Source organism: Drosophila simulans, chromosome 3L, assembly GCF_016746395.2.
Source record: "Drosophila simulans strain w501 chromosome 3L, Prin_Dsim_3.1, whole genome shotgun sequence".
NCBI classification, from domain to species: Eukaryota; Metazoa; Arthropoda; class Insecta; order Diptera; family Drosophilidae; genus Drosophila; species Drosophila simulans.
The window spans coordinates 20,642,268-20,670,260 of NC_052522.2; the positions used below are offsets into that span (position 1 = coordinate 20,642,268).

General features: G+C 42.9%; 2 protein-coding genes and 1 non-coding gene across 10 annotated transcripts; 1 reads left to right on the plus strand and 2 right to left on the minus strand.

The window, feature by feature from the left end:
* Nucleotides 1–308: 308 nt before the first annotated feature.
* Nucleotides 309–2,924, plus strand: LOC6738937. Its single transcript, XM_002085696.4, has 2 exons — nt 309–906; nt 1,219–2,924. Exons 1-2 carry the CDS (start codon nt 462–464, stop codon nt 1,359–1,361), a joined length of 588 nt encoding a protein of 195 aa, XP_002085732.1. The 5' UTR covers nt 309–461; the 3' UTR covers nt 1,362–2,924.
* LOC6738938 (mediator of RNA polymerase II transcription subunit 13) lies at nt 2,745–27,962 on the minus strand. Of its 8 annotated transcripts, none has more exons than XM_039294060.2 (14): nt 27,800–27,962; nt 25,459–26,051; nt 21,234–21,549; nt 15,343–15,436; nt 15,195–15,278; nt 14,396–14,844; nt 13,642–14,326; nt 12,401–12,832; nt 10,604–10,784; nt 9,930–10,513; nt 5,094–9,870; nt 4,916–5,030; nt 4,741–4,856; nt 2,745–4,679 (listed from the first exon to the last, which is right to left on the minus strand). In XM_039294060.2, the coding sequence occupies exons 2-14, from the start codon at nt 25,525–25,527 to the stop codon at nt 4,296–4,298; spliced, it is 8,286 nt and encodes a 2,761-aa protein (XP_039149994.1). In that variant the 5' UTR covers nt 25,528–26,051; nt 27,800–27,962; the 3' UTR covers nt 2,745–4,295. The 8 variants fall into 8 exon arrangements, with proteins under 8 accessions (XP_039149994.1, XP_039149993.1, XP_039149992.1 ...); XM_039294059.2 differs by having other exon boundaries at nt 27,773–27,962; XM_039294058.2 differs by having other exon boundaries at nt 27,748–27,962.
* On the minus strand, nt 15,017–15,158 carry LOC120284872. Its single transcript, XR_005544134.1, has one exon.
* Nucleotides 27,963–27,993: the final 31 nt, after the last annotated feature.

Consider the following 27,993-nt stretch of genomic DNA (forward strand, 5'->3'; position numbering starts at 1 on the left):
TTGATCAATTTAGCACGCAATGTAATCGGTAAGGCAAAAAATTAATGAGCCAAGGGGTAAAGCGGGACGAAACTTAAATTGCAAAAGAAAAACTAGAAAACAAAGTCTAAGGAATCTATATATTAGGTAGAACATCTTAAGGATTCCACTGCAATTAATAGGTGTTCTCAAATTAAGTGACTAATTTGATGAATTTTGTGTGGAGCTAGCAAACAAGTTGTAGCTTAAAACGATTATTAAGGCACTCCAACTGGTTTTTAAAAATAAATTATTTAACTTGTAATTGAATACCCAGAAAAATGTAATTCAAAACTTTGACCTGCATGCGTATTACTGTGCAGCCCTGGAAAAGTTATTGGAAATATTAATTAGGCAGCCCTGGTAGCGTCTAATTTACGTATGTATGCGTTTCATTTGTAACTGATTTCAACGTTATTCGATTTAATTTTGCAATTTCGAACATGAATGTGGACAAAGCCAGAGACGAGATGCTTGAGATGTCCGAGCAGGTGTGGAAGGATGCGGAGCAGTGGCAAAGAGGTATCCACAATGGTCAGGCGATCATGAGGCAGATCAGGGCCATATATCTTAAGCTCTTCACCGCGGAGAACAAACTGAACAACGCGGACTCGCGTAAGGGGCTCCAGTCCACAGAGAAACGGTTGAATTACTTGTACCAACGCCTCCAACGTCCGCTCGCCACGATAGGCAACATTTTGAAAGCCCTGACCGGGATCAGGGACAACACTGCCAGGATGTTGAACCGCTTGACCCTATTCATGGACGATGAAACACTGGCGCAGCACAGGATTCGGCCCAAGCTCGAGAGTTCCAAGCTCCTGATGATGCTGCAGTTCCTAAGCCACCGTTACGATACCGAATGGGAGGTCAAGGAAATGGTCGTGAGTAAGTAGCCGATGAATTTGTGGTCCTCCTAATTTTCCAGCGGCGTTATAGAGCACTGTACTAACAGTAAATGGTATTTTTGGCTATTAGAAAATATATAAACAGTTCAAAAAATATCCAAAATATAAATATGCACTCCATCCAATATGTTTCATAAGCATGAGCGCCAATCTTTTATGCTAGCCAATATCTATGGATATGATTTAAATTTCTCCTTCGCGCCAACGCGAGCTGATTAAAGGGTATCTGAGGGTCGAGGAACTCCCTCCTGGTGTGTAATAAACATGTAATCGTTTCGAATGCTCTTTACAGACGACTTGGAGAGAATCAGCAACTCCTATGAACTGGATCTTGCGATTCAGTGCTGGAGCACTTGCAGTCACGCCGGAGGTCCGGAGTTCGCCAAGATGATGCGCGAATATTACCAGATCATTGATCGCCGGCAATCTTTTTGAAGACCTCCTGAAACGAAGTTAAGTCCTTTGACGAGTATCTCAATAGGGTTCATTACATGTTAATCCACTAGTTTAAGAAAAAAACTTAAAGCTTTGAATTTGATGTTAGTTTTATTTGAAAAATGGTTTTTTAGTTTGTATTTGTTACCGCCTGTTTGCCAAACAAATCAATAATCTGTAAAGAAATTACAAAAAATTTGTTGTTCCTTTTTGTGTCGGTTTTGCTTTGCACATTTAAAATTTGACCCTCTTTTTGACCTTTGCTATTTGCTCATCAATTTTGTTCTTGTTTCGTTTCTGACTTGGTAGCAAAACAAAACTTAATTGTAATTTTACTACAACAACATTTTGTTTTTGCCCTTTAATTTAATTGTATATATTATATAATATGCAATTCTGTAGCTAGATTTTGACATTCATGTTCTCGTACCAATCTCGATATATACTTGTATATATATAGTGTGTGTATGGTGTCTATAACATGCGCTCTTTTGTTTTATAAACAAATGTCCGTGTTCACTTCAAATTGCTCCACGTCCTCCGATTTTGGGGATTTTCTTTTCGGGATTCATCGATCGAATGTCCTCGAAACTAATTTAACTTAATAATTGCATACTAGGCTAGGCTAGTAAATGTTTTCCTCGCCAACGCTTAATGCACTTTTTTGTTTGTATTTTCCTTTGCTTTGTGGTTTCTTATGTTTTGTGTTGTTTGTTTAATTTTTAATTAGTTCTCAAGCCTGGAACTTGCCCTAAATTAACTTTACAATGAACGTGTATAACTTGTAGTCGCTCGCATTTCCTCAACTTAATCTCCAAGTGAATTGTGGTTGTTCTTAGTTTAATCTAATCCGTATTTAGAAAATGTTCAACTCGTAAACTGAGTTTTGTTTATTAAAAAACTGTTCCCATTTTGGTTTTAAATCCATATCCATATATATTTTTTCCATTTGTTTTCTATATTTTTTTTTTTTGGTTTGGTTTGCTATGAATGCTTGTTGTCAATTGTTGCAGTAAATGTTTCGAGTTGGTTTTCATATTTAATTTTTCCGTTTTCATGAATCATTAAACATTTGTTGTGCTTTACACTTAATTATTGCTATAATTATTTGCTTTTATTGGCGCCCGGGCTTTTCGGTTTCCCGGGAAATGAGTGAGAGAGTGTGTGGCAACTGAAACCTTAGCTAGGAAAAACTCGGCAAGCACGATAATATCGATCTCTAGAAAATGATTGTAAGCGGTTCCTTATTTACAGCGGTGCACTTGCGTGATATATAGATATGGGTATTCTACGTGGGATCTGGGCTAGTTGGGGCTCTGAGCGATAGGATACGGATGCGGAATACGGAGGCGGAATCAAATGAAATAATGATGAACAAACAGGTTTGCAAACAAGTTCGGTTTATTACACAAATAAAAAGAATACTAAATGAAATCGAAACTACTTAAAAGATACGCGTGTGTGGTGTTGTGTGTTTCTATGTTGGTGTTGGTGTTGATAATTACTAGAAAACGTCTTTGTAATCGTAGGTTTTGTGGTGTACACAATTTACGCTAATTAAAATACACAGGTAAAAATAATTTCATTGTTTAATATTGGTTTTCTTTCTTTACTTAATTGATTTTGTTTTAAACTTAAGCCTAGCGAAAATCGATTTAACGTGCAAACTCAATTGTGGTTGTTGTGTTGTTGTTGGTGAGTGTAGAAAGCTTTCCCGTTCTTTACAATCATTATTATTAATTTGTACACATTTTCGTTTAAGTATTCCATTATTAGAAAATTGGCTATGTGAGTGGTGTGTGTGTTTGTTGTTTGTGGGTTGGGTTGGGTCGGGTTCAGTATCTGTGTGAAGTACAAATGTTTCCCTAGGATTATACGAATACAAGAGTCAACAAAAAACACACGAAATTAAAAACTCTTCCTAACCGCTCATGCTAACTCTACTCCTGTCCTCGTCCTCCACTTACTCCTACTCCTTCCTCTACGTCCTTCATCATCTGCGCTAGGCGTCCAGATATATATAGTTTTTATATATGCAATTTACAGTATACCGTTTCAGTTAATTATATGTTTTGTTGTTTCCGTCGTGTGGGGCGTTTATTGCGTGTGTTCGGTGTTGTTTTACACTTTCCTCTTGTATAATTTAAATTTAAACTAATTCTCGCTTTGCACAAAATTTACACAATTTATTGATTTAATTTATTAGATTTAAATAGGGTCTCCTCCTCTGCTCCTCCAATTTGTTGTAAACTAATAGCTAATTGTATAATTACACTTTTGTTTTGCTTTGTTGTTGCTGCTGGTTTGCTGCTTACGGCGAATTGGTTGTAAATATGTACAAACTTTTTACTTATGCTAATATGTTTCTCGCGTTAACTCCACTCCGCTATTGTATATATATGAACTATATGCCTATATGTGTGTGGTTGTTTGTTGTTGTTTGCTTTTCGCTATCTCATTCGCTCCTCTTTGTATATTTATAAATATTAAACTCTAATCGAACGCCAGCCTATGTATATGTATAAAAATAAAATTAAACAAACAATTCTTGCACTTGACACTTTTACAAATTCTCGACGACTAATAAATAGTAATGCTGTTGCTGTTCAAGACTTATCGGTAGACGATAATGTTGTATCCGCCGCTCTCATCGGTGATCTGTTTATGTTTAGTTTTCCTGTTGATTATGCTAAGTAATCTGTGCGTTGCGTTAACTGCTGCTATTGCTCTGGTTGTTCTGTTGGTGTTTTTGAATTCTGTTAACTTCTATTCAGGGTTACTTGGTGTTGGTTCAGCATCAGATCCTTTCGGTTCTGTATTCTGTTGTTCTTTGAAGATGTGATATAGCTAGTGGAAGTTCTGCAAACGGAAGCATGCGACTGCGTTTGATTGATTTAGTTTTTAGGTGATCCAAAGGATCTGAGATCCCGGACCTTAGGCTATGGCAGCCGTCAGATAGTACAGATCCATTAGCGTCTGAACATTGATGGGCAGACAGGAGAGACGATCGTGTGTGTTGGAGTCGAGCGCCAGCCAGGAAAGGGCATTGTATCCCTCGAGGACGAAGCGCAGCACATCCGCCGTGAGAATGGAGTCAAGCGGATGATCGTTGGCTGACTGATGGGCATTGGTCGAGTTGAGAATATCATCGGCAGACTGTATGCTGGGCACATGGAGATGGAGGGCTGTCTTCAGAAACACGGGACAAACGTCTTCTAGATGCGGACAAGCTGACCAGAACCATGCGGGCATGCGACCGGTTGGCGCCGTGGACACCATGTAACCCACTGATATGGGCTGCTGGTTGAGTGAACCAACCTGAAATGCCAAGGAAAATTAGTAAATGTTTTAATTCAGTCCAATATATAGGATCACCCACCTCCTCTACTTCCTGGGGCGGCGTGCACTTGAAGTTATTACCGCCAGCGCTCTGCCAACTCCGATTGTCATCCATGCGACCGGGACTACCATGATTGGATACTCTGTCCATGTGAGCTGTTTTAAGATAAAATTTAAGTATCCGAATGCGAAGACTGGTAATTAAAAACACTTACTGTCCCAGAAAAGATCTCCAATGTCCGCATCGCTAAAGTCCTCGTTGCCCTCTTCCTCGAATGTTAGGAAGTCGTCATCTACTTGCGGCTCGTTTTGGAACTGGCGCGTAAAGGGCTGCGAACAAGAAAACGGAAAACAATTATAACCAATCGTGTTAGATTAGGCTTGAAAACTTACCGCACAGACGGCGCTAGTGGGAAAGACCAGGATGTGGGTGCAGGTCACGTCCTGTGGAGTGGCCAACGGGTTCTGCATGGAAATCTGTGAGAAGCGCTCATCTGGCGTAAACTGGTCGGGCATCACGCGCAGCTTGGCATCCGGCTCGAGGGTCACCAGGCAAGCACTCAGGATTGTGGGTGGATACATCAATGTACATTGCTTACACATATCCTTAAATTGCTTGGATGCCTTTTGCAGCTGTTGCTTGCTGAGCAAAAAACTCCACGACTTCAGTTCACTGTGTCCGATCCTTCCAATGCGTCCGATAACCAAACGCCACATTTGCGATGTCTGCGAGATGATTCCCATGATGAAGTCCATCAGTTTCTTTAGGGCCACATAGCGAGCAGGGGCCTTTCTCCTCCGAGCACGATTTGGCACGTCGATATTAATGCAGATCTTCTCCAGCATCTCGCCCCTTTCATCAGTGGCGGTGGCCAAAAGCCAAGCCTGATCCTCGCTCAGGCAGTAATTGCAATACATCACCGAATAACGATGTTCATTCTGGCCATGCATACTGCCCGCGGATCTGGAGAAGTCCGTTTTGTCATTCCTCTCGTGCATTGGTGCCAGAACAAAGGGAGCCGTGTACATCTTGTAGGCCCGGCGATTGGGTTCATCCTTTGTCTTGAGAAAGGCCTCCATATTAGCCGCCGTACCAAAGCCAGTAAGACTTTTAACGGATTGGGCATGCACCAGATGTCGCCGGCACTGCGAAAATATGTTTAGAGCCAGGCACCTAATCTCGTCCGAGAAACGCTTTCGATTGCCGCACGGTCCCAGTTCCATTACCGATTCTAGCGATATAATCTGAATGTTCATCTGGGATCGCACTGAATCTGGAACTGCTTTCAGCAATTCCGCATAGCAACGAAGTAGAGCAATCAGAGCTAGACGCTCCAGTTCGCAGCTATCCGAGGCGAAAGTGAACGGATTGACCACATAAAGGACAATGGCTGACGGGTTGATGTCCTCCAAAGTCTCGCCCATTCCCAATGGATCTCCGAGGATCAGAGCGGGTTTGGTATCACCTGCTGCAGCGCCTCCTTTTCCCACTCCGGGTTCCTGTTTTATTTCGTTGGTCTCCATCGGTTGGACTTGAGGTTCTGTACCCGGCTCCAGCTTGATATTATCCGTGGGTAAATCCCCGCCTGGCAATCCGCTGCCTGAAGAGCTATTCGAGGAGGAAGAGCTTCCTCCTTTAGAGTGTGAGTTGCCAGTGCCATCTGGTGGATTCAAGAGCGTTTTATCATTTGGCACTCGACTTAGGTATGGAGCCAACTGGTGAATAAAGGCAACTGCATACCGACGGATTTGCTCCGCCAGAGCAGCATGTTCCAGGGTACGCAGCCAATCATCCAAGGGAGTCGTTTCCCGATCCGCAGGCACGTTGTTTCGAGCAGCGCCTACTTGAAGGAAACCATCCCATCCTCGGATGGGTGTGTGTTTGCCCAGCTTGCACATCTCGTAGGTGCTGCTTAGTTCCCGGAAATAGCTGCGAGTACAACTCACCACATGCTCGTTGTCCGGACACACCACCACGTAGACAACATCCCTGGCATAGGAGTACGGTTCCAGCAGAAACTTATCCCAGTAGTGGATGGAGTGCGGTGCCACCGAGATCCAATCTTTCTCGTAGCCCACCACCACGGATGGTATCGGTTGCGGCTCACATTGTCCGGATGCACGGCCTGCCAGTCTATGGAATTGACGCCAGGTTAGCGGTCCACTCACCGTATTGTACGAACTGGCATCCTTGGAACCTGAGCCGCCCCTGGATTTGCAATGGAATGCATTCTGCAGCATCGGCTGTATAGCATTCATGGTGCGTACAATCTCCTTATTGCTACGGGTGAAACCGACGGGAAGATATGGCCACTTGTGGACCGTCAACCGACCAGCGCCAATACCTGCTAGCTTGTGACGCAAAGCAGGTGGTGGTGCATGGAAAGCTGTGAGTTGCTGCTGCTGATGCGAGCTACTGCTACCATTTCCATGGAAGTCCATCATGTTGTCCATCCGCTGGTTTTCGAATGCCAATCTCGACTGCTCCAGGGCCAAACTTATGACGTCGTGTGCATCCATAAACTCTAGAACATTTGCAATTGATGCCAATGAGGCAGTTGGAGCTCCATTGGTACCGAAGATCCTTCGTTGGCGGGACATTCGCCTCCGATGGGACTGAAGTGCTCTGTGCACCGAACTGCTAGATGTTTGGATGATAGAACACTGATCCAATAGCAGGTCAAATACAGCGTGAGCCAATTGCTCCAGTTGTCCACCAGGCAATCCTCCCGCTCCGATTTTATCCAAGGCAGAGCTTGTTTCTCCAGGTCCCTGCTTGATTTGGTTTTTCCTGCTAAGGCTCTGGATGATACTGAGCAACGTGGGCTGCTTATTCCTGCCCGGATCATCCGCGATGCCCGTGATCTCCACCTCATCTTCGTAAAAGAGTCCAGCGCGATGAGAGAGTCTTCGATTAACCACTGCACTGAAACCACACGTACACTCCACTGGATCATCGTCCACATAGCCGGTGATATGGGGATTACTGCTGGGCGGCGTGCAAGACGACGAGTTGGAGCCACCATTTGGACCATGGCCATGTCCGGAGCCAGCTCCGGGCATCGAGGCTGAGGCTGGCGAACCCCCAAAGGCACTGATCATCCGCATGCCGCCAAAACCGGCGGAACTGGGTCCATTGAGCATTCGCTGTCCAGCCGCAGCGCCTCCAGCTCCGGAAGGGAAAGGATTGAAGCTAACCCCGGGCAGGGGTACATATACTCCGGAATCCGCTCCGCGAATATTGCCAATCTTTTGCGTATCCGCATTGCACACACACACACTGCTACTATCAAAGTTGTGATCCCGGAAGACATTTAAGGCGGTATCGTACAGCAGGATGTTAACTAGGACAGAATTTACTTCTGGTAATTCCTGAAGCAAAGACGAGGATCCGGCTGCCATCGCTGTTCCACCACTGGCAATGCCCGCATCGCCAGTGTACGGTACCATACCCATGTGCCCGCCACCTGCTGTTCCGTGACCGACACCTCCCGCTGCTCCGCCGCCCATGCCATGCATGTGCGGATGCTCCTGCGAGTGAAGCGGCCGGTTCAAGTACGATGATGTGGAGGTAGCTGGACTGGCCACAGCCAAGTCATAAGGATATGGCGGTGGCGGATGCGTGGGGGTGGCCCTCGACATTGGACTACTTCTGGCGGCATACGGACCCATTCCGGGTCCCGGGGAAATTGGTGACATCCCCGCTCGGTGCATTAGCTGCTGCATGGAGGCGCCAGGTGGCGCTTGTGGGCAATTCAACTGATTCAGCAAATACTGACTGCCACCACTGCTCAACGGTTGCGGAACAGTAGAGGGCGTTAATGGTGTCCTCGGCGCCGCTGACAGGAGATCATGAAGATGCTGATGCTGGTGCTTCTGATGGCCAACACCTCCCGCTGCCGCCGCTGCTGCTGCGGCTGCCGCTTGTTGTTGCTGCTGATTCTGGAGCTGAAGCTGCTGTAGTTTCTGCTGATGCAATTGGATGCGCTGCTGAAGGGCCTGATGTTTTTGATGCTGCTGCTGTTGAGCTGCCGCTGCTTTAGCCAAAGTTGCTGCTCTTGATTTGTGACTACTCCAGGTGGGTTGATAAAAGCATCCCGTAGGCAGAGTCAGCGGCGGCTGTGTCTGACTGGGGAGGTTCGTCAATGGAGCATATCGCGTCGAGCCCACAAACTTTTCCTGTTGCGGTGGTCGATACACATAGTCCCAGTCATTTATGGGCTCTTCCATAGGGCTACCCAGTTCCAGGTTATACTCCTGCTTCACCATCTTGGAGACAGTCTGGATGGCCACCACGGTGACGGGGGCTTGCGCGGTAGCCAGCATAATACTGTTGCTTGGGTTGCTACAGGCTGTTGTGGTGGTGTTGATACTACTCGTGATAGTGGTATGGCAGGTAGTGGTGATACTACTGGTTATAATGGTTGTGGTGGTGTCCACACTGAGATCCGTCATAGCAACGTCCGTTTGACAGGGACTCGAGTTCGGGTGCTGCTGCTCGTGAGACGGTGGTGTGGGAAACATCTTGGTAAGATCCTCCGCCTGGATATTGCCCGCTCCCGAGGCAACAGCTGCTGCTGCCGCTGCTACGGCAGCACTGGCCACCGCTGTGCTCCGTTTGAGGTCTTCGATCGTATTGGTCACAGCACTGCAGCCGCCATTCGAGGGGTTGTTGGAATCGGGTGGTGTGTGGATTTGCACGCTGCTGCACTCGTCGTTCGAGCTTGTCTCAAACAACTGCTCCAGATCGTTGAGCGAGGGATTCAAACCTTCAGCTGTGAAGAGATTACCACCGCTACCACTTCCTCCACCGCTGCTGTTGCCGCCCGAAGATTTCGACGTTTCCTTGCAAGAGGGGGAATGCAATCCGGGCTCTGTCTTAATGTTCAGTCCCTGGAAGAAGCTGCTGCCATCGGCTTCTACATCACTGCCACTGGCAGTACTGTTGGCAATGCCCACTAGACCACCGCCGGAGCTGCCCGCCGCCTGTCCTCCACCGCCACCTCCTGCTGCGCTTGCTGACTCATCCAAGGAGAGCAACTGCGAGCCATAAACGGATCCTGGCGAAGGCATCACAGGCTTCACGTGGTTTTGTCCTTCGTAGAGGTTCTTGGCATACCTAGGTTTCCGTTGCTTTTCCATTTTCGGACGTTTCACCGTGCTATAGTCCCTGTAGTTGTGAAAAATCAATGTTAGAGCGCTGTTTAGAAAGATAAAGTCTATACTTACCAGTATTCCTGGTACTGAAAGTCATAGATGACCTCCTTGAGCCACTCCCCGTCGTAGAAGCTATCCGGATCCTTTAACGTCAGCTTTGGCGGGTTGTACAGTCGCTTAAAGTTGTTCAAGGCCTCCGTGGTGGAGGTAACACCTCCGACCCCCCGACCTTGAGCACCAGGCTCCTGCTTGATGGCCATAGCTGCCGATGGAGTCTGCTGCTGCATCTCAAGCTTCTTGACACTTATAGTGCCAACCGCATTCCCTCCAATTGCATTTGAAGGTCCGCCAGATCCGGCGCCACCAGCTGACGTTGCTGCTGTGGGCGTAGCCGGTTGCTGGGTGGGCACACTACCTGGACCCGTTCCAAGGCTCTGGCCACCAGCTGGTCCTCCGCCGGCCGCATGATCCGTATAGGAGGGCGGCTCCACGCTGGGCGTCTGATGGACATAGGGCGAGGCCGTAATGCTCTTGTTGTCGTGCTGGTCCGTTGGCGTTGGCGCCGGTGTATTCTTGTCCAGCAGGTGGTCTATAGGCGTCGGCGGCTGTTGGAGATTGGAAACGGAAGTTGGCGCATGGGGACTCATATTGAGCAGCTGTGAAGTGGACAAAAGTGGACATCGTGTTAGTGAAACAAGTTGACTAGGGGTCTGCACATTGGTTTTTGGGTCGTCACTTTTACTCACTTGCTCAGCGGGCGGCACGGATGTCGGTTGCGAGTGCGCCGAATTCGGATGCGGAGAGGGAGCCGGCGTTGCCGGTGACTCCACGGAGGCCACCGGCATCGAGGAATCGCCGCCCAAGGAGTTGCGGGAGTACGTTGAGGCGCCGCCGTGTGGTGTTCCATGAGGCGTGTTTCCCAGATGTCTGTCGGAATAGAAAAACGTGTACATATGGAATTAGCGTATGGGAAGAATTATCATAAGATCAGGTGGTGTCTCATTATTTTTCGAAAGGTTATGTACAATGTTTTATCTACGTATAGTGTAGCTATGGATTCACAGGTATGCGCGTATTTATTATTTAATATATATATTATTACTCGGAATACTTCAGCAGGAGAAGTGCTCCAAAAATAGCCATAGCAAAATTAATCATAAAACCATATCCATTGTTTTAGGATTAGATGTATTAAACAAAACCGTTACAGCTGCAAAATAATATAATTTATAAGAGGTGCACTTTGTTAAAGTTTATATAGAAAATTCCAACTATTGTGGTGTCATACAAAATTTCAAAATAAAATTTGGATATCGATATATTCTAAATTTAGTTTTAAGGCACTAAATTATTTTGTTCTTGTAAACTTTAAAAATATTTAGAACACCCAATTTGTTTATACATTATGTGCTGTTGTTATTTACAATAAAGAAAATCAGCAAATAAAACCAAAATCATTCCACAAAATGCATAAAACCTTAAGGAATCGAAACAAAGATACATGCGGCACCAAAACCAAAGTATTGAACTGAGTACTCATACTCAATCCAGTATCGAATACAGAGTATCGAGTACCGAGTATTTGCAAGTCGAGCCATGAGAAAATGAGAACGGCAATGGGGAAGTGGAGTTCGGGGTGTACGAGAGTGGGGGGCAGTGGATATACTAAGCTAGTTAGGTGCTACAAAACGTGTTGTATGTCCTCGTCCTCGATATGGAAAATATTATACAATTTGTTATAATGCCGTTGCTTGCAGTCTTTTGTGTTTGTGTAGCGTTGCGTTTTAATTTATTTTGAATGTTGCTAGCTAATTTACCAATTACCAAGAACGATTAAGTGAATTGGAATTAGGAATTGTTATTTCAAGATGACGACGCGTGAATGTTTGTGTGTGCTAACTCCTTTTTTTGGGAGAGGCGTGGTGAATTAAATGCGCCCCTCTTTTGATTCCAGTGTATTTCGCAAAGGGCAAAAATAATATTCTCAAAACCAACCAACAAAATAATAAAACATAAGAAATCAAAAGGTTAACAGAGCGTGTGAACAGAGTGGAAAGAAAATAATATAAATGTGGATAAAGAGCGAAAGTAAGAGGACGGGTGGTATATATACAGTAGCAGTCAAAAAAGTAGCACTTGAGACATTTGCATTAGATTTGAAAATCAGCAATTCTATTTTGGAAAGCTGAAACTGATCAACTGATCATACATATCATGTATATCTTCGTAAATGATTGTTAGATTTTGAAATATAGTTTCTTATGACATATTTCATGTATCTTTTATAATTTTTTGGGTGCATTCAGAAGCAAAGTAAATCTTTAAAAGGTGGCTGATGTAGCAAAGTCAATTGTTGCAGAGTAATAGAATTCGAAAGTGAAATATCTCAAAACGTTTATCTATCAAACTTAATCCCATAGTGCTCTTATTTGATCGCAACGGTACATTAAAAGAGAAAACTGAATAGCGTTAACCTAAAATATAGGCAGCACTGGCTATAATGAACAGACGCCACTTCACTTCACTCCACTCAACACACAAACCTTTGTTTTGGTATATTGGTGTCTGTGGTGGTGTTGCTGTGGTTTTTGGCTCTAAAGGTGGAGGCCGTGGAGGAGGCGGTGGATGCCAGCGAATGGAGCAACCGCTTGTGGAACGGCACATTGTGACGCCGGGGAGTGGCCGCGGAAGAATTGGAGGCGCTAGTGTTGCCCAGGGAACTGGAATGGTGGGATGATGTGGCCGCCGTTGCCGGCAGCACAGGTGTTCCCGGTCGCTGCTGCTGCTGCTGTTGCTGCAGATGTTGCTGGTGGTAATGCTGCTGCTGGTAGGACGACGACGACGATGATGAAGATGATGACGAGGACGACTTATTGCCACTGCCGCCGGTAACTGCTGCTCGCAGCGCAGGCGATCCCAGCGGTTGCTGCGGTCGCTTGTTGTTGCTAATGTTGCTACTGCTGCTGCATTGGGCGCTGAAATTTGTTTTTTGGTTTTGTTCGGGTTTAGACACTAGCAACACAATATTTTTAACGCTTCACTTTCGTAGCTCTGTCGCTTGGCTCAAGTTTTTATTATTTGTTGCTGCTGTGTGGGTTAGGTAACTCAAAAGAAAGTTGTATAGAAAAAAAAAGGAAACGCAAAAAATCTATTGCCTATCGCATGCAGAGATAACAGTAAACATAAGGTCAACTACCGCCTTTAACTGCATATTGTTTCTAGGGTAAAGGTACTTTTTTTAGCATGCCATCAAAGCGGGTTCGTTTTGGTTTATTGGGTTTTTTCTAATTTCTGAAGGGAGCACAACATCTCCACTACATCAAGTTTATATCGATCTTATATGCAATATAATAAAAATATTTGTTATATTAGAGGGAGCAAGAAGATTTTAAAGGGTAACAAAAAAAAACAAAAAACCGCGCGCAAGTAAAAAAAAATGAGGGTATTTTCAAAATCTCTAGATGTATGTAAGCTTAAAGTTCTTCTTGCAATAGCTGTCTTAAACTATAATAAAATATTGAAACAGAAACACGGTAAACTTCAAGTATATAACTTTATGTTATACTATTCATTTATAAAGACACATTTAAAATGCAAAGTCTAAAAGACTTCCTAAGAAGATACAAACTACAAGAATGAAATATTTTCTCGAATAATTCCAGACTCTTAAACTACAATTCGAAAACTTCTAGAGATTGGATAAATACCCTTGCATATAGAGAGAAAATAGCATGGCAGGGAAAGTCCTCTATTGTTTTTAAGGAGCTAAGATATCAAAACTCACTTGGTGCATATGCAGGGTGCTTTCTGCATGGGATCCACAAAGTTCCAGAGCTTTTGGCGTTGCTGTTGCTGCTGGATCTGCTGCTGCACCAGTTGCTTGGAGTCCTGCGGCGGTTTATTCTGCTCATTCTCGTCGCCATCCGCGGATGATGACCCAGTTCCCGAGGCGGGCGTAGACGAAGCAGCTGCTGCTGCTGCCGCCGCTGCATCCACATGGAGTGTGTTCATCACGCAATCCTGCCAGGTTCGTTCCGGCATTTCCACGGCTGCCGAGGCGGGTATGTGAGTATTGTTGGTATTGAAGGTGAAGCCCGAGGTGGGCCGTTGATCGTAGTAGGGCTGGAAGGCGAGACGTTCCAGGGCGCTGACCGCTTGTGGAGCTGCCTTGCGGGATATCTCTTTGGCGGCGGAAGATGCGGTGGCTCCGACACCTGCTCCTGCTAAAGCTGGAGCATTGAGGGAAGCTGGACCCAAGGGAACCGCTGTTGCAGATGGAGCTGCGCCCATGGATGAAGGAGCAGCTGCTGCTCCCGGTGGGCAAGAAAGCGAGGCCAGAACAGCTGACTCGGCCGCCGCTCCGGCCACTGAGCTTTGCATCTTCTGCATCTCGACGAATTCCATGTGCTCCATGTCGTCCAGGTCTGTGACTAGTACGTAGTTCGTGGGATGATACATCTTATGACCACCTGGGGATGAAAATTAAAGCAATTATATTCGACACCTGGAGAGAAATTAATCCAAAGCTTTTTACTCACCCGACACCACTTCCACCACGGGTGGCACATCCGTGTTGTCCTTATTGCACAGCGGAAAAAACGAGGCCCAATCCTCGAGGATCTTCTCGGCTATGGGATCGCTGGCCTTATAGCTATTGCCGGTGAGTATGCCCGCAATTCCAAAGGGCGCTAGCATAACCTTTCGCGCGTGCGGCGGTGGCGCTGCCTTGGTCGCTCCCTCTCCGCCTTCCAGTCCATCCATGCTGGCTCCATTTGGATCCTGACCAGGATTAGGCACTGCTCCGCCTGCTGTCGCCGCAGATCCATTTGATCCTGGCGGAGAACTGGCCGCTGCAAAGGCTGCCGCCGCTTCGGTCAAGTGCTCCTTGGTCAGCGGACGCACGGCGGGATGCTCGCGCAAATCTATGGAGGCACAAACGGTGTCGCCGTGCACAAAGAACGTAAATGAGAAGGACAAGTGCTGGGAGCTGCAAAGAGAGTATAAATGATTAGGAAATGTGGTCTCATAGAAGAGTAATATATAATAATATATATTCTTTAAAAATAGAAAACGGAGCATTTTCTACTAAATTCAATACAATGACTAAGCTGAACAATGATGCACAATTGAATTTGTTATAATAGAATCAAATAGTTTAGGAATGTCGCAGGAAGAACGATGCAATGCCACAAGCTTCAATGCCATTGCACAGAGTTCCTGTTCATTATTCTAGGATATTGCCATATTGTGAATTGGAAACAATTCTAAGCATTTTCACAAAAGTTAGGGCATTCATCCGAACAGTCTCTATCTAAATCTTACATTACGGTCACATACCTGCGTCCAAAGAGGCGATCGCTGGAAGTGCAGGGCTGCACAAACCATTTTCCAAAGCGCACAATGTCCTTGGTAAGCACGAATCTGAGGAAAGTGTTGATTATAAGCATTAGTTTGAATTTGATATTGACTTTCTCTATGCTTCTACCTCTCCATAAGATTGTGCAGCGCCTTAAACAGCAGCGATCGGCACTCGTAGGTGAGAGCTCCTTTCCAGGTGCCATTCCAAAGCGCTTGGTTAGCTAGAAAATAAAATATAATTGTCTTAGTAAGGTTCATAAAGTCCTTCAAAAACTGTCATTCCTTAAGATATTTAAATATTTGAATATTCTCGCTTAAAATGTCTCGTTTCAAAACCTTTAAAATAGGTAAAAGTAATTGGGCAATCCAAAAAATGTATGTAGCTTGTCAATGAAACCCTAATGATCGAATGTAAGGGTAATAATAATAATAATCTATGTAAGTAGACCTTTAAGGTTAAAAATCAGTGTATCTCCACTTGCGTTGGAGGATGAAAATCCGTAGATTCCTATATGTAAAAAGCTTCCTATGCTCTAGGTCGCAATGAATCTTCAAGTGGTGGGTGTGTTTCTCTAATTTGTCAACAATCTAAACATCATTAAAATGTAAACGTGGAAAATACCCAAAACCAAGTGGAGGAAATAACAAGAATTTATAGCAAATATAGAAACAATGGAAGAGGCGTCTACAACGTAAAACAATCAACCTCTCATTTTTGCCCTCTCTTTCCCACCCACTTTTCTTCTCTCTGTCTTGCAAGCCTTAAGAAAAACAAAACTTTTAAGGCTATTCATATTTGTTATTGTTTTGTTTTCGTTTTGCATTTGAATTGTTCTTGTAGGAAAATGACAAACAAACATAGAGCGAGATGGGTAGAATGCCAGAAAGCGAGATTCACAGAGAAGGCCAGAAATAAAGAAGCATAAAGAAGCGGTGGATAAAGATGAAAATATGTGTAGAGCGCAATATGTAAAAATGCAGCGTGAGAAGTGAAGAGAGGTGGAGACAAAAAACCGCCAAGCAACAACACAAAAATCCGAAGCGGAAGTGCCAACACTCGAAACATAAAGAAAAGGCAGAGAGTAAAAGGAGAAGAGGGTGGGAAAAGGAGGGAGAGGATTTGTAAAAGAAAAAGGAAAGTCTAGAAATTTTTGGAAAATTCCAAGCATCCACCCCCACCACTTATGGACACACATACACACTTCCGAATATACATATGCATGGGGTAAATCTCTCTTTCGCTCTTTCTCTTCGGTTCCCACGCCTGCATTGATTTCCACTGCTTCTTCTTTTTGCCTTCGTTGGTCAACAATGTTGCACAGATAATTACGTAAAGGTAAACAACTCGGACAAATAGCAAACAAAACAAAAATGGCTTAGCAGTATACATAATAACTATTTTTGTTCCATTTTATGGCTACTACTTTTTCCCTTCAATGAGATCAGCGTGAGTTTTTTCTACAACGACGCTTAAAAACTCACACGCACACGTCGGCATAAAAGGGCAATGTACGATTATGACAGTGTGTGTGTGTGAGTGCGTGAGAGTCTGCTTCCTCTCTGCATCCTCGTCCTCTTCCACTTCCACACCACTATTATTATTCCGCTATCTACACGTTCCCATGCCCACACATCCAATTTTCATCCTGCAAGCCGGCTCTTCTTCGTTTCTCTTCTTCTCTCAGGTCACACACCACGAACACACACACGGAAACACTACCCAACGGCGAAAAGTTCAAAGCTCGCCAAAAATTATAAATAAATGTCCGCAAGGGTAGGCCAGGCAAAACAAAAGCAACAACAACCGCAACTTCAGCGGCTCTCTCGGCAAACAAACAAACAAAAGAAAATCAAGAGTCGAGTGAAGCAAAACGGGACAAACAAAAAAAACAAAGAAGCAAAAGAGTGACTTCCAGCAAACAAAATACTATGTTCTCACATAAGATTTTTAAATTTCGAATAGCACGAAATTATTTTGTTTTAAATGATATGCAACATTGTATACTATTACAATTGAAAAGTAAAGGGTTTCTTTTTGTAGAATTTATACCTACAAACTTTGTTTCATTCAAATAGTTTCCAATAAAGTTTAAAAATCATTTATTTATCTGGCTTCAAAGGTATACAAGAGAAACGTTCTTGAATTATTGTTGAATTTATTTTATTTCCCCATCATAGCTGCTAAATATCCTGATCTTCCCCTTTTCCAATTTCTTGGCTTCGGAACAGGAATTGTAATCGGGTAAATCGGAATCGGGGAATCGGAATCGACGGCGACTGCTCAATGCAAATTCCACAAACACGTAGAAGCCGTCTGTGTGGGTGTATTTTTTTTAGCACGTGTGGTTTGTGCACATGTTGCTGCTCCTCTCTCTCTCTCTCCCACTCCGTCGTTTGTAAAGAGAGAGGTGGCAAGTCGCTCTGTGCAAAGTAGCGAGTAAGAGAGAGAATGGTTGTTTGGGAGACAAAGTGCCGCTAGGCGTGCACTCGTTCTTGTTCACCCACACACGCACTAGCTTTGCTGCTCTTCTTGTTTGTGGCCCAAAAAATTGCTATTTTAGGTTAACATTTTGCTATCGCGGCAGATCTTTCCTCTACCGCTCTCTCTTTCTAAGAATGTGTGTGAGAATTTCACAACAATTGTAACGTTTAATTAAGAGAGCGTTATTTAGCAGTTTTGCATTTGCGTGACACATAATGAAAACAAAAAACGAACACACATGACAACAAGCAGCAACAAATGTTTGATCAAGGTCAATAATCTGAGCGCACACACATTCAAAAATGTTTAGTAAGCGCAATAACAAATCGAGAAACGAAAAAGCAGGTAAAACCACACGAATGCAAAAGACTTAAAAATAACAACTACAAAATGAGCAAGAAAGCGCATTGTAATTAAGCCCAAGCTTGCAAACCAGTTTAAGCTCATTGAGAGCCAAGAATCGCAAAAAGAGAGAATCTCTCTGCGAATCTTTCTCTATGATTTTCAGAGAGCACCGCGTAATTATTGGCTCCAATTGTGGAGCACACGCACACAGCTGCCCCAGCACACACACACGCAAAAGTGACAGCTGTTTAAGGTAAAAATCGTATGCTGTCGAAGTACAACAACAAACTGTTTGAGTACAATGACAACAAGTAGTGTGTGGGTTGTTGTTTTTGTTTCGAAACAGTAGAATACATGGTAATTAGGGATCTCCTTAAATTCTACAGCATCTACGTAAAAATGGTACAAACAAAAAAAAATCGCAGAAAAAGCAACCAGCAGGAAGGGAAGGAATAAAGCCATTATGTAAATTAGTTTACTGTGAGAGTCAAATGCGTATTTAAATAAACAACACCATTTGAAACACACATGATAAATTCATCCCTATTCAATTAAAATGATTTATTCTTCTACAATGCAAAACCTAAAAAATACTTTGGCATAATCTGTGTGCATTACACATATTACTTTCTCTCTAAAAATAAGGCAAACCAAGCTTGGTCTAATGTTGAATCAAAATTAATTGCAAAAATATAGGGCTACCATTTTACGGAAAAATCTGAATTGCATTTCTATAAATTTAGAAGGCTTGAAAAATATCATGTAAATGTTATTTTTGTGCCACTGTTCTGACTGGCTGAGATTTGCGGCGTTGCCGTTTTCACGTACAGCAAATCAGAGAGACAGTAACAGTAACTACAAGGCGCTCTCTCTTCGCCTCTCTTCTCACTCTTTCAGAATTTCATTCACACGCACTTGCGAGCACGCACACACGAACACACACCAACAAGACGACAATTTTTTCGCCAGTTGTGTTGTTTATGGCCGAAAAGGCTATAAAAAGCATACGAAAATTCGACCAAAAAACGCAGACAAAGTAATGTCAATGCAATTAGTCAATGTCCTTGTCATTAAAAGTGCAATAAATAAAATAACGCAATGACAAAGGCTAACACGAAAAACAACGCGAAATCTCATCAGCGGTGGAAGCGACGTGCATTCAACTCTCAACTCCAGACGCTAAAAAATGCGCGCCTGAAAAAGGGGTTAACGCATGACGGCGGAACAAGCTAACTGTAAACTCATTGGGCCACAATGACGTAGGCAGATAACAAAAGATACAGCCAAACTTCCTTATCTCGTATCTCGGTCGGAGAACTTCAAAAGAGAAACGGTGGGCAAGGGAGAACTTCTGTAGCTCTACACGGATGCAAAATTTGTAGTTCTAAGTGGAAATATGAACTATTGAGATAATTACGTGTATTACATACGCTGTACTATTTATTTATAATTATGCATTATCAAATGAATAAGAAGGGAATTGTAAGATACTTTTAGTTTATATAGGAAACTTAATTAAACTTAAATGTTATAATTGAATACATTTTAAAGACGAGGCTCCCAATTGAAAACAAAATAATTGTTGGGAATTCCTTAGCTAGCGTTCCACTTTATGATCTGAAGTAATAGCCTTCACATTTTTGTTCTTCTGTATTGTTTCAATTACTGGATAATAGGGAACCATTAAACTTCAATAGTTATTCTTTGAAACATTGAGAACTCTTTAACAATCATATTTAATTAAAGTTTTGAAATATCTATTAAATGGGTGGTCTGCAGATAACGGGATTACGGATCTCGGGCGACCTGCGGTTGCTTGGTGGGTAATGGAATTTGCCATGGAAAAGCCGAAACCTAAATTCAAATTCTACGTTGAACAATGTACGTAGTGTAGTACGTAGTTAGTGGTCAGAGATAATGAGGCAATAACAAAAATATTGAATAAATAGTAGCCACACGCAATGGCTGATAAGAGAAGAAAGAAATGGAGATAGGGTGTGGGAAAGAGAACGAGCTTCTTTCGAAGGCCAGTAGTGTGTATTGATATTGAACAACCCTCGAAGGAGCGAGCGAGAGGGGCGCAGAGCAGGAGGGAGAGCGCGAGAGCACCTTTCTTCTTCGTTTGCATAATTACCAGAGAGCGACGGAGAGCAAAAGAGAGAGAAAGCTAGCGAAAACATTGCAAATGACAGGTGACGTTTCGGCACTACTGCTTCCTCTTTCCTTCTTTTATGCACAAGGAAAAAAGGAATAAGATTTAAGGACTTTATTGGGGGTTTTAATGCAAACTCGAAAGCCAAGTTCAATTATTTTCAACATAATAAATTAATCTAGTTAGGAACTATATATACATTCATGTTTATAAGACACTTTCGATTTGAACTCGGTTTTGGATCAATTGCATATTTAATTTGAACCTTTGCGAACCGTTGTTCCGAAAAAAATGCATGTGTATAACATATGGATAGAACTTTTTATTTTCCGTGTGAAAGTCGGCGGAAGAGAGGAGACAACCGCCTACGACTGACGGTTGTTGCTTTTTTCCTTTCCTTCTTTCTCGTTTCTGTTGCTGACGGTTCAATACGACGCCATGTGAGTTGAATGAAGCCAAAGGAAAATGAAAAGGCGAGGGAGAAAGATTGCGAAACAACAGGGGATGGAGAAAAACGTGGAGAGCATCAGGAGAGCAATAATAATAATCATCTGCCGCAATCGAAATGTATTTCGCGAGTTCTCTGTTTGTTTGTTTGTGTGTCGCATTTGTTTTGGCTTTTCTCACACAGATACACCCACACGCACACAAACCAGTCAAAGAGATGGCAAAATTTGTTGTTGCAATTGCATGCGATGGATGCGGCCTTGAAGCTTTATTAAATTCATCACCCACTTGGATGTGTGAGTGAGAACGAGTATGTGAGTGCCTGTGTGTGTGTGTGGGAGAGAAAGGGAGAGCAAGAAAATAATACAATCGATCTTAAATGTAACACATAGAATTTTAACTGGTAAATAGGTTTACCTATTCAGAAACTTCTATGAAAATGTCATATTGGTTACCTCGTAGCTAGTACCGGTCTACAAAAACCTGGGTGCTTTATGACAGGTTTATGTAATTTAACGCTTTATAATCAGTCCTAACTAGCTTTCATAGCTACACACATTGTGTTCGAACCGTCTTCGGTCTAGAAACTTACCCGCCACTCGGAGCAGCTCGGCATCGACCAGTTCACTGAGATCGGGCTCCTCGCCGTACCAGAAGATCCATAGCTCCTTGGCGGCGGCCAGCGAAAGGGGCGGGTGGACCTTGGTCGACGTGGTCATCTCGAAGGTTAAGGCATTCGGGTCGGCGTTGTCCGTCTTCGTGGATTGGACCCTCCTCCACACGCACAGCATGTCCGCCTGGATGCATCGCGAATAGGAGCGCAGGATCGGGTCCGCCAAAGGATCGCTCGATGCGTTCGGTCGCTCCCCGTTAACGAACTTCCGCCACTTTATTCCACATAAATCAGTCTGTAATGGGTTAATAGAGAGTTAGCAGGAATTAGTCATAAATGCGTATGTAAGCAGGTAATGGTAGCCAGACTAATGCCAAATAGGTTCTGTAATACACTCAACTGATAACTATCGCTGCACTATCTACATATACATTTGTAAGTTCCTATCATTTGTTTGCCCTGTCGTGACGAAAGTTCCGTGTCTGTACAATCTTCTTATAAATGACGTACGGAAAATAACGCATTCCTAATTTAAGACTTGTATGGCAGCTGCTGGGGAGAAATCTTAAAGAGACTTTGGATAAACTTCACCAATAACAACCTATTTTATTTCCGTTGCGATCTTACTTATGTAGATATTTACTGATAGCTGATCTTGCTGATATGCAGAGAAATATTTGTCACTAGAGCTACAAATACACGAACATATTGTAGTAAATGTGAATAATATATATGAATATTCCCGATTTAAGCCCTACGTCTACTTATATAGGCTTAAGTTAAATATTAAGCACCTTTAGATCCCTTTAATAAGAAAAGCAATTAAACAAGTCCAACAAGTCCATTCCATTTCATGTACTATAGATAGGTAAACTGTTGTTTCACAATAGTTTGTGAAAACTTAACTGCTCTTTTTACATCGATAAATTCCGTAGGTATTAAAAATAAAGCCTTCATCGCACCCCATCTGACTCACTGCGATTACGATATTAAACTGTTTTATCGGTTTTTGCATAAAACGCAAATACTAACGATGACGTTAGATTCAATTACGAATTGCTAATTCTGTCACGATTTGAGAAATCAATGGAAAGTCAAGCAATAAATGGATAAGCCTTTTTAATCTTATATGTAAATGAAATAATTCAGAAATCTTCTATATAGGACCTTATATTTTATATATCTATATCTAAGATATATATATTTTATATCTTCAAGAACTTAAGAGTTTTGCCGAGTGTATTTCAATCTATGCAAAAACGATAATCATCTTGAATTGTTGCCCACTAATTTACCAGTGTTGCGAAATCTTTCAAATTACACACACACATATGTAAAATACATTCCTCATTGCACTTGGCAGCAGCAGCAACAACAGGCAAAGCATAAAACGACCAAAGCGAAGCTCGAAAATCTTCCGCTGCCTCGCAACTCAAAACAAAAGCACGAAAAAAACGGCAGAGGGTGGAAAGGAGGGGTGGAGAAGAAGGGGGAGCGAAAGAGGAGCTGCAGCAGAGACATGAGAAACTTGGGGCACCGAAGAAGAAACAAAAAGCAAAACCAAGAGAGAAGCACGGAGAAAAAGAAGAATGAGTGACTGACTAACTGGGCTTATGTAGCTTGCTGGCTTTTTAGCTTTTTTAGCCATTTGGGGTCGTCATTGGCTGCTTCCGTTGCAGAGTTGCGTTGGCTTTATACACTAGTCCCCAATTTTACAAACGAAAAATACTAGTGACTTCCACACAAGACTTGAATTTTCGATTAATATACCGATTTTATTATCATCTGCTACGTGGGAAGAAAGGGATAAGTCCACCAACTTGAATATTAATATTGTATATCAATGTAAAATGTCTGTCAACAACGGAACGAATCAATACGTAAGCCCAACCAAACCCACAAGCTAATATTAAATAGTACATTTCTAAACCGTGACCATTGAACTATAGGCGCCTCCGACAATAATTCAAGTCGTAAAGCGAAACCTAATGTAAATATGTATGTATCGCAATGATCTGTCAATACTTTAACGATAAAGCAACGTGCAGGCGTATGAAACAAAAGTTTGTCAACGATTATTAAAATCGCAAGACTTGTGTATTTCAACATTTTGAAACTAAGCTCCAAGTTGTAGACTGTTTGAGTGGGGGAAACTTGACTTATAGATGTTTTAAGATGGTAGAATTGTTGAAAATGGAAACAAGTTGCTAGTGTGGCAAGTGGCGAGTGAGAAGGCAGGCAAGCAGTGCGAAATCAATGGGCCAAAGCGAGATGGCGCCAAAATAAATAACTGCACCTTCAAGCACACGCACACACTATCGTACTTGTTGGCAGGCGGGCGGCCGCGCACACACACAATCAAAGCCGAAAGGTATTCCCCCAAACCGGCCATTCTCCCCAATTCAATTCTCAAGCCCTCTCTTTTCCGCCGTCTTGACGACAAAAATGTATGTTCCACATTCTTTCGCTGCTTGCTTGGCTGCTCTTCGTTTTTGCCATTTTTGTGTGTGTTTTCATTTTCGCTCTCATTTCGTCTCGCTGCTTTTTCTTCGCTTCGTGTTGGTTTGTCTTTTATTTTTGGTCGAGCTATCTCGTGGGTTGAGTTTTTCTATCTTTTATCTATCTTCCTCTCCCTCTCGCTTTTTGCAATCCTTCAACGAGAGGAGGTCGTGTTTCCCTCTCTCTGGCTGTTATCATTCCGACATTCGCCTGTGTTTGTGTTTGTTCACGCGCGCGTGCCTCTCAAGTTCAAACTGCTCTCTCGCGCCGTCTCGCTCTGTCGCCACGCTCTCCATCTCGCTCAGAGAAAGTTTGGCGTTTGTTATTGTTTCGTTATTTCGTTGGCGTCGGCCCACTCCCCCCTCCTGAACAACTCTCTTGCTGCTCCAAACTCTGCAAGAGAGTTGTAAGCAGACACAGGCACAGACACAGAGGAATAAAGAGAGCGGGGAAGTGGAGCACGTTGACTTGTATTGTACGCATTGTCGTGTCGTCGTCATCGCCTCCACTTCTTCCTCGACTATTTCATTCGGCATTTCTGTTTCATTTTTTCGGCTTCTGCGTCCCCTCTCATTCTGCTATCTCCTCCTTTCGACGCGAGATTCATTAAAGAAATATGCCAAAACGGAGAGACAATAGCACAATCACTAACTAGCTGGGCCGACAAACTAGTCGTCAGTCGTAGTCCCCGAGTCTTCAGTTTTCAGTCGCGGGTCTTGGGTTTTCAGTTTCGACTTTGGGTCTCGGGGAAAAGGAGAACCTGTTATGGGCCACAAAGTCACCGAGCCGCAGTCACGAAGCTACCCACAAAGTCACAGAGCAACAATCGCTGTGGGCTGCCACAAAGACACCCGTTTTTACTGCTACAGTAAACACCCGGAATCTCCTACTTTCAGTTACTACAGGTTTCTAGCAATAACAAGTATCTTGAAATTCACTACGTTGGGCAGAATAAATGTTGGAATGAACTGAAAGCTACACGTCTCATACTAAAAATTCTATCTAAATTTGAATGAGCATTTATAAAATGTAAATTTATAATTGTAATAATTTAATGCAATACATAAAATTAAACGTTTTAAGAAAATGGTCAGTTATATTATAACTTTACCAAAAATTCAGTACCGTTTTGATTGCTTTAAAAACAACAAAATTACAATTTAATGATTAAACTATGTCTATTTAAATAAATGACTTATTGAATACTGACACATAACATTCGGATTTATGTGCGTAAATTGACACAATTTTATGTTTAAATAGTAAAGAAGAAATTGGCAATTGACCATAAGAATGAAATAAGACACAATGTAAAACTTTAGAAATGGTAAATAGTTCGATAGTTGCTTTCAACATATTTTCTTGTGACTGCATTTACTTTAAGTTTCTGTAGGATATTTGCGAAGCATCTGCAGCGATAACGATAAACAGCTGTGTCTGACCGGCGGCGTCTACATTTCGGCTGCCAATCGATAAGAGAGAGAGAGATGACGAGCGAGAGAGGGGTAACGGAGAGGAGGATCCCATGATCGGTAATGTAAATTGTTGTCTCTGAGTGGGTGACACACCCCCGCAGGCCAATAAGCCCCCCTCGAGACCAACCCCTCCTGAATCATCCTCACTGACCTAGATACTGAAGCAAAAAAAATTGAGCCCATTGCGAAAAATAAGAAACAATTGCACAGAAAAACAACACAGTACTCACCAAGGCATAAAAGTTTGTGTGGCAATCCTCCAAACTTGCGCCGTTTGTCTGATGATTTTGATGCGTCATAGTTCTTGGCTTGTTTTCTTCGCACAGCAGCAGCACCTCATTTTCTCAACGTTGTTTGCTTATAGTGTATTGCTATTATTGTTATTTATCCGATGTGTTGTTATTTGTTGTTGATTTTGATATTCTGTAGTATTTTGCACATTTGCTTGCTGCTTTTTCTGCTCTTTTTATTGTGGATTTTTATTTTTTATTATTGATTCTGCTGCACGCACACAGCAATACTCTCACACACACACAACGGTATAGGCACGGACACACACGCGAGAGAGACGACACACACGGATACACAAATAATGAAGAGCTCTCTTTCGTCTCGTTTCTTTACTTTCGATATTTTGTGGTTGTTGTTGTGGTGTTAGATTTTGTTTGTAATTTGCTATTTGATGTTTGGTTTTGATTTTTATTATGTGTATTTTGTATTTATCCGCTCTCTGGGGAGAGTATGTAAGCGTAAACGTTGCTTTGGCAATGAAACACACATACTGTCGAATTAAGCATGTTGCTTTTGTTGTTGTTGGTTAAAGCTGGAATATAAGAATTAGACTTTAAGCACACCTTTTCCCGCTCGTCATTTGTTTCCTTTTCCGAAATAGCTGCATTTATTAGTTTATTTTCTTATTGTTTTAACTTGCTTATTTGTTGCTACACTCACTCAATCACACACACACATAGATCACAATTACAAGGGTTCGTTCATTCGCTGTTTCATTCATGCAAAAAGAGAGCAAGCCGAGAGAGAGCGACTCAGAAATTGACTTTTTTCAGCCACAGGCAGCGAGTATACACCGCACACACACACATTTACTTCTAGAAACACACAAACGACGATGAAAGTCGTTGGATTTTCGTTAATCGTTGATGTAGACAAAATAAAATAGGTAAGAGTTTTTCGGCTGAATTCGAATTCAAACCCAGCTAATTTATGTTTATCCGAAAAAACTACACATTTATAGAGCGCAAATTAAGATGAGTAATAGAATAACACCAACACATACACTCGCACGTACTGTGAACACGCGAAACTCGACGCTGCGCTTATTTTTTGGTTTCGAAAAATAAGAGTAGTTCAAAATATTTTTATTAATATTTAATCTATTACTCAGGCTTGAATTTCTTGCGCTGTATTTGGTGTTTTTTGCGCACGAATGACGAGTCAGAAATTTTCGAACCGACTGCGAACGCTGGTCGCCACACACAATGGAAATTTTGCTCGCCTAGCTTTGAATCGGCCATATATATGGTATATAGCCAGTATGTAGTGTAGTTGTGCCAGCGGCGAGTGGCGAGAGAGCAGAAGAGGGCGAGTAGCGGCCGAATTCGAATAGCGGCTTTTGCTCTTTTTGCCGAGCAGAGAGTGCGAGAGAGGAGAGAGGGAGAAAACAAGTTTTACCAGCTAACTGCATATGCATTGGTGTGCGTGTGCGTTAGTGGCGGCGGCGTCTGTTTATCTCGCTCTCGCTCGCTCTTTGTGCATCTCTTGGGGATGCAACCATTTTGAGCGAGAGGCAGACAGAGAGAGACCGAGCACATAGATCGATTAAATTAAGGGAAAAATCTCAAACTAAAACGAAACTCGAAGGAAATCCGAAATTCCATAAATTATGCACTATACAACACTGCATGGCACACACACGCACGCAAATATGTAGAGTGCGAAACGTGATACATAGACGGGCAGCAGCATTCCTCTCACACACACACGCATCAAACATACACCTACATGGCAGAGCAACCACTTTCGTAGTTTTCCTTTCGCCCCGTTTTCTCTGTTTCTGGGCAGTAATGTGTGTGTACACATCAGATTTTCTGATTTTGACTTTCGGACACTCGAAATAGCCGAAAAAATGCCATCGATAACTAAAATCGCACAGTTGTTGCATATTCCTCTTTCTTACACTCTCCTCTTTTTCCACCTCTTTCATTCAATCACACACACACGCACACTACATAGGCACAGCGCCGGGGCAGCGACCGCTAGAGCAATTAAAAACCATTAAACATTTCCGCTGCCAATGCTTAAACACGTCTTGAAAATCATTTAATGATTTTGCGCCACAATTATTTGTCAACCAACGGCACTTGGGCATTATTATTTATATTTAATTTGCTGCAGCTCTTTTTGCACGCACACAAGCATACAGCACACACGCACACCCTCTCACTTCTCGGGCAATCGCTTTTGCATTTGCATTTTTGATCACTTTTCTACGTTTCAATCACCGTTTTCGCTGTTCTTTCCGATTACCGATATAATCTTGACTTGAATCTTTACATTTTGTGCCACTTTATTTATCGCATTCGCATACGGAAAAATCTGCGATCGATTTTTATAACAATTCGCAACAAATATCAGGGAAAACTTGCCGTCGGCGGCAGAGCCAGTGTTGCCAGGTAGCACAGACAGAAACATACTAATGAGGTAGCACAAAAGCACTAATAAATACCACAGAACACTAACTCTTCACA

Coding starts and splice junctions, on each gene's coding strand:
- LOC6738938 (XM_039294060.2), bottom strand. CDS start 25,527: ATGACGCATCAAAATCATCAGACAAACGGCGCAAGTTTGGAGGATTGC. Junction 14,327..14,395: donor CGTGGTGGAAGTGGTGTCGG/GTGAGTAAAAAG, acceptor TTTCATCCCCAG/GTGGTCATAAGATGTATCAT. Junction 5,031..5,093: donor CCACTAGCGCCGTCTGTGCG/GTAAGTTTTCAA, acceptor TCTTGTTCGCAG/CCCTTTACGCGCCAGTTCCA.
- LOC6738937 (XM_002085696.4), top strand. CDS start 462: ATGAATGTGGACAAAGCCAGAGACGAGATGCTTGAGATGTCCGAGCAG. Junction 907..1,218: donor GGTCAAGGAAATGGTCGTGA/GTAAGTAGCCGA, acceptor TGCTCTTTACAG/ACGACTTGGAGAGAATCAGC.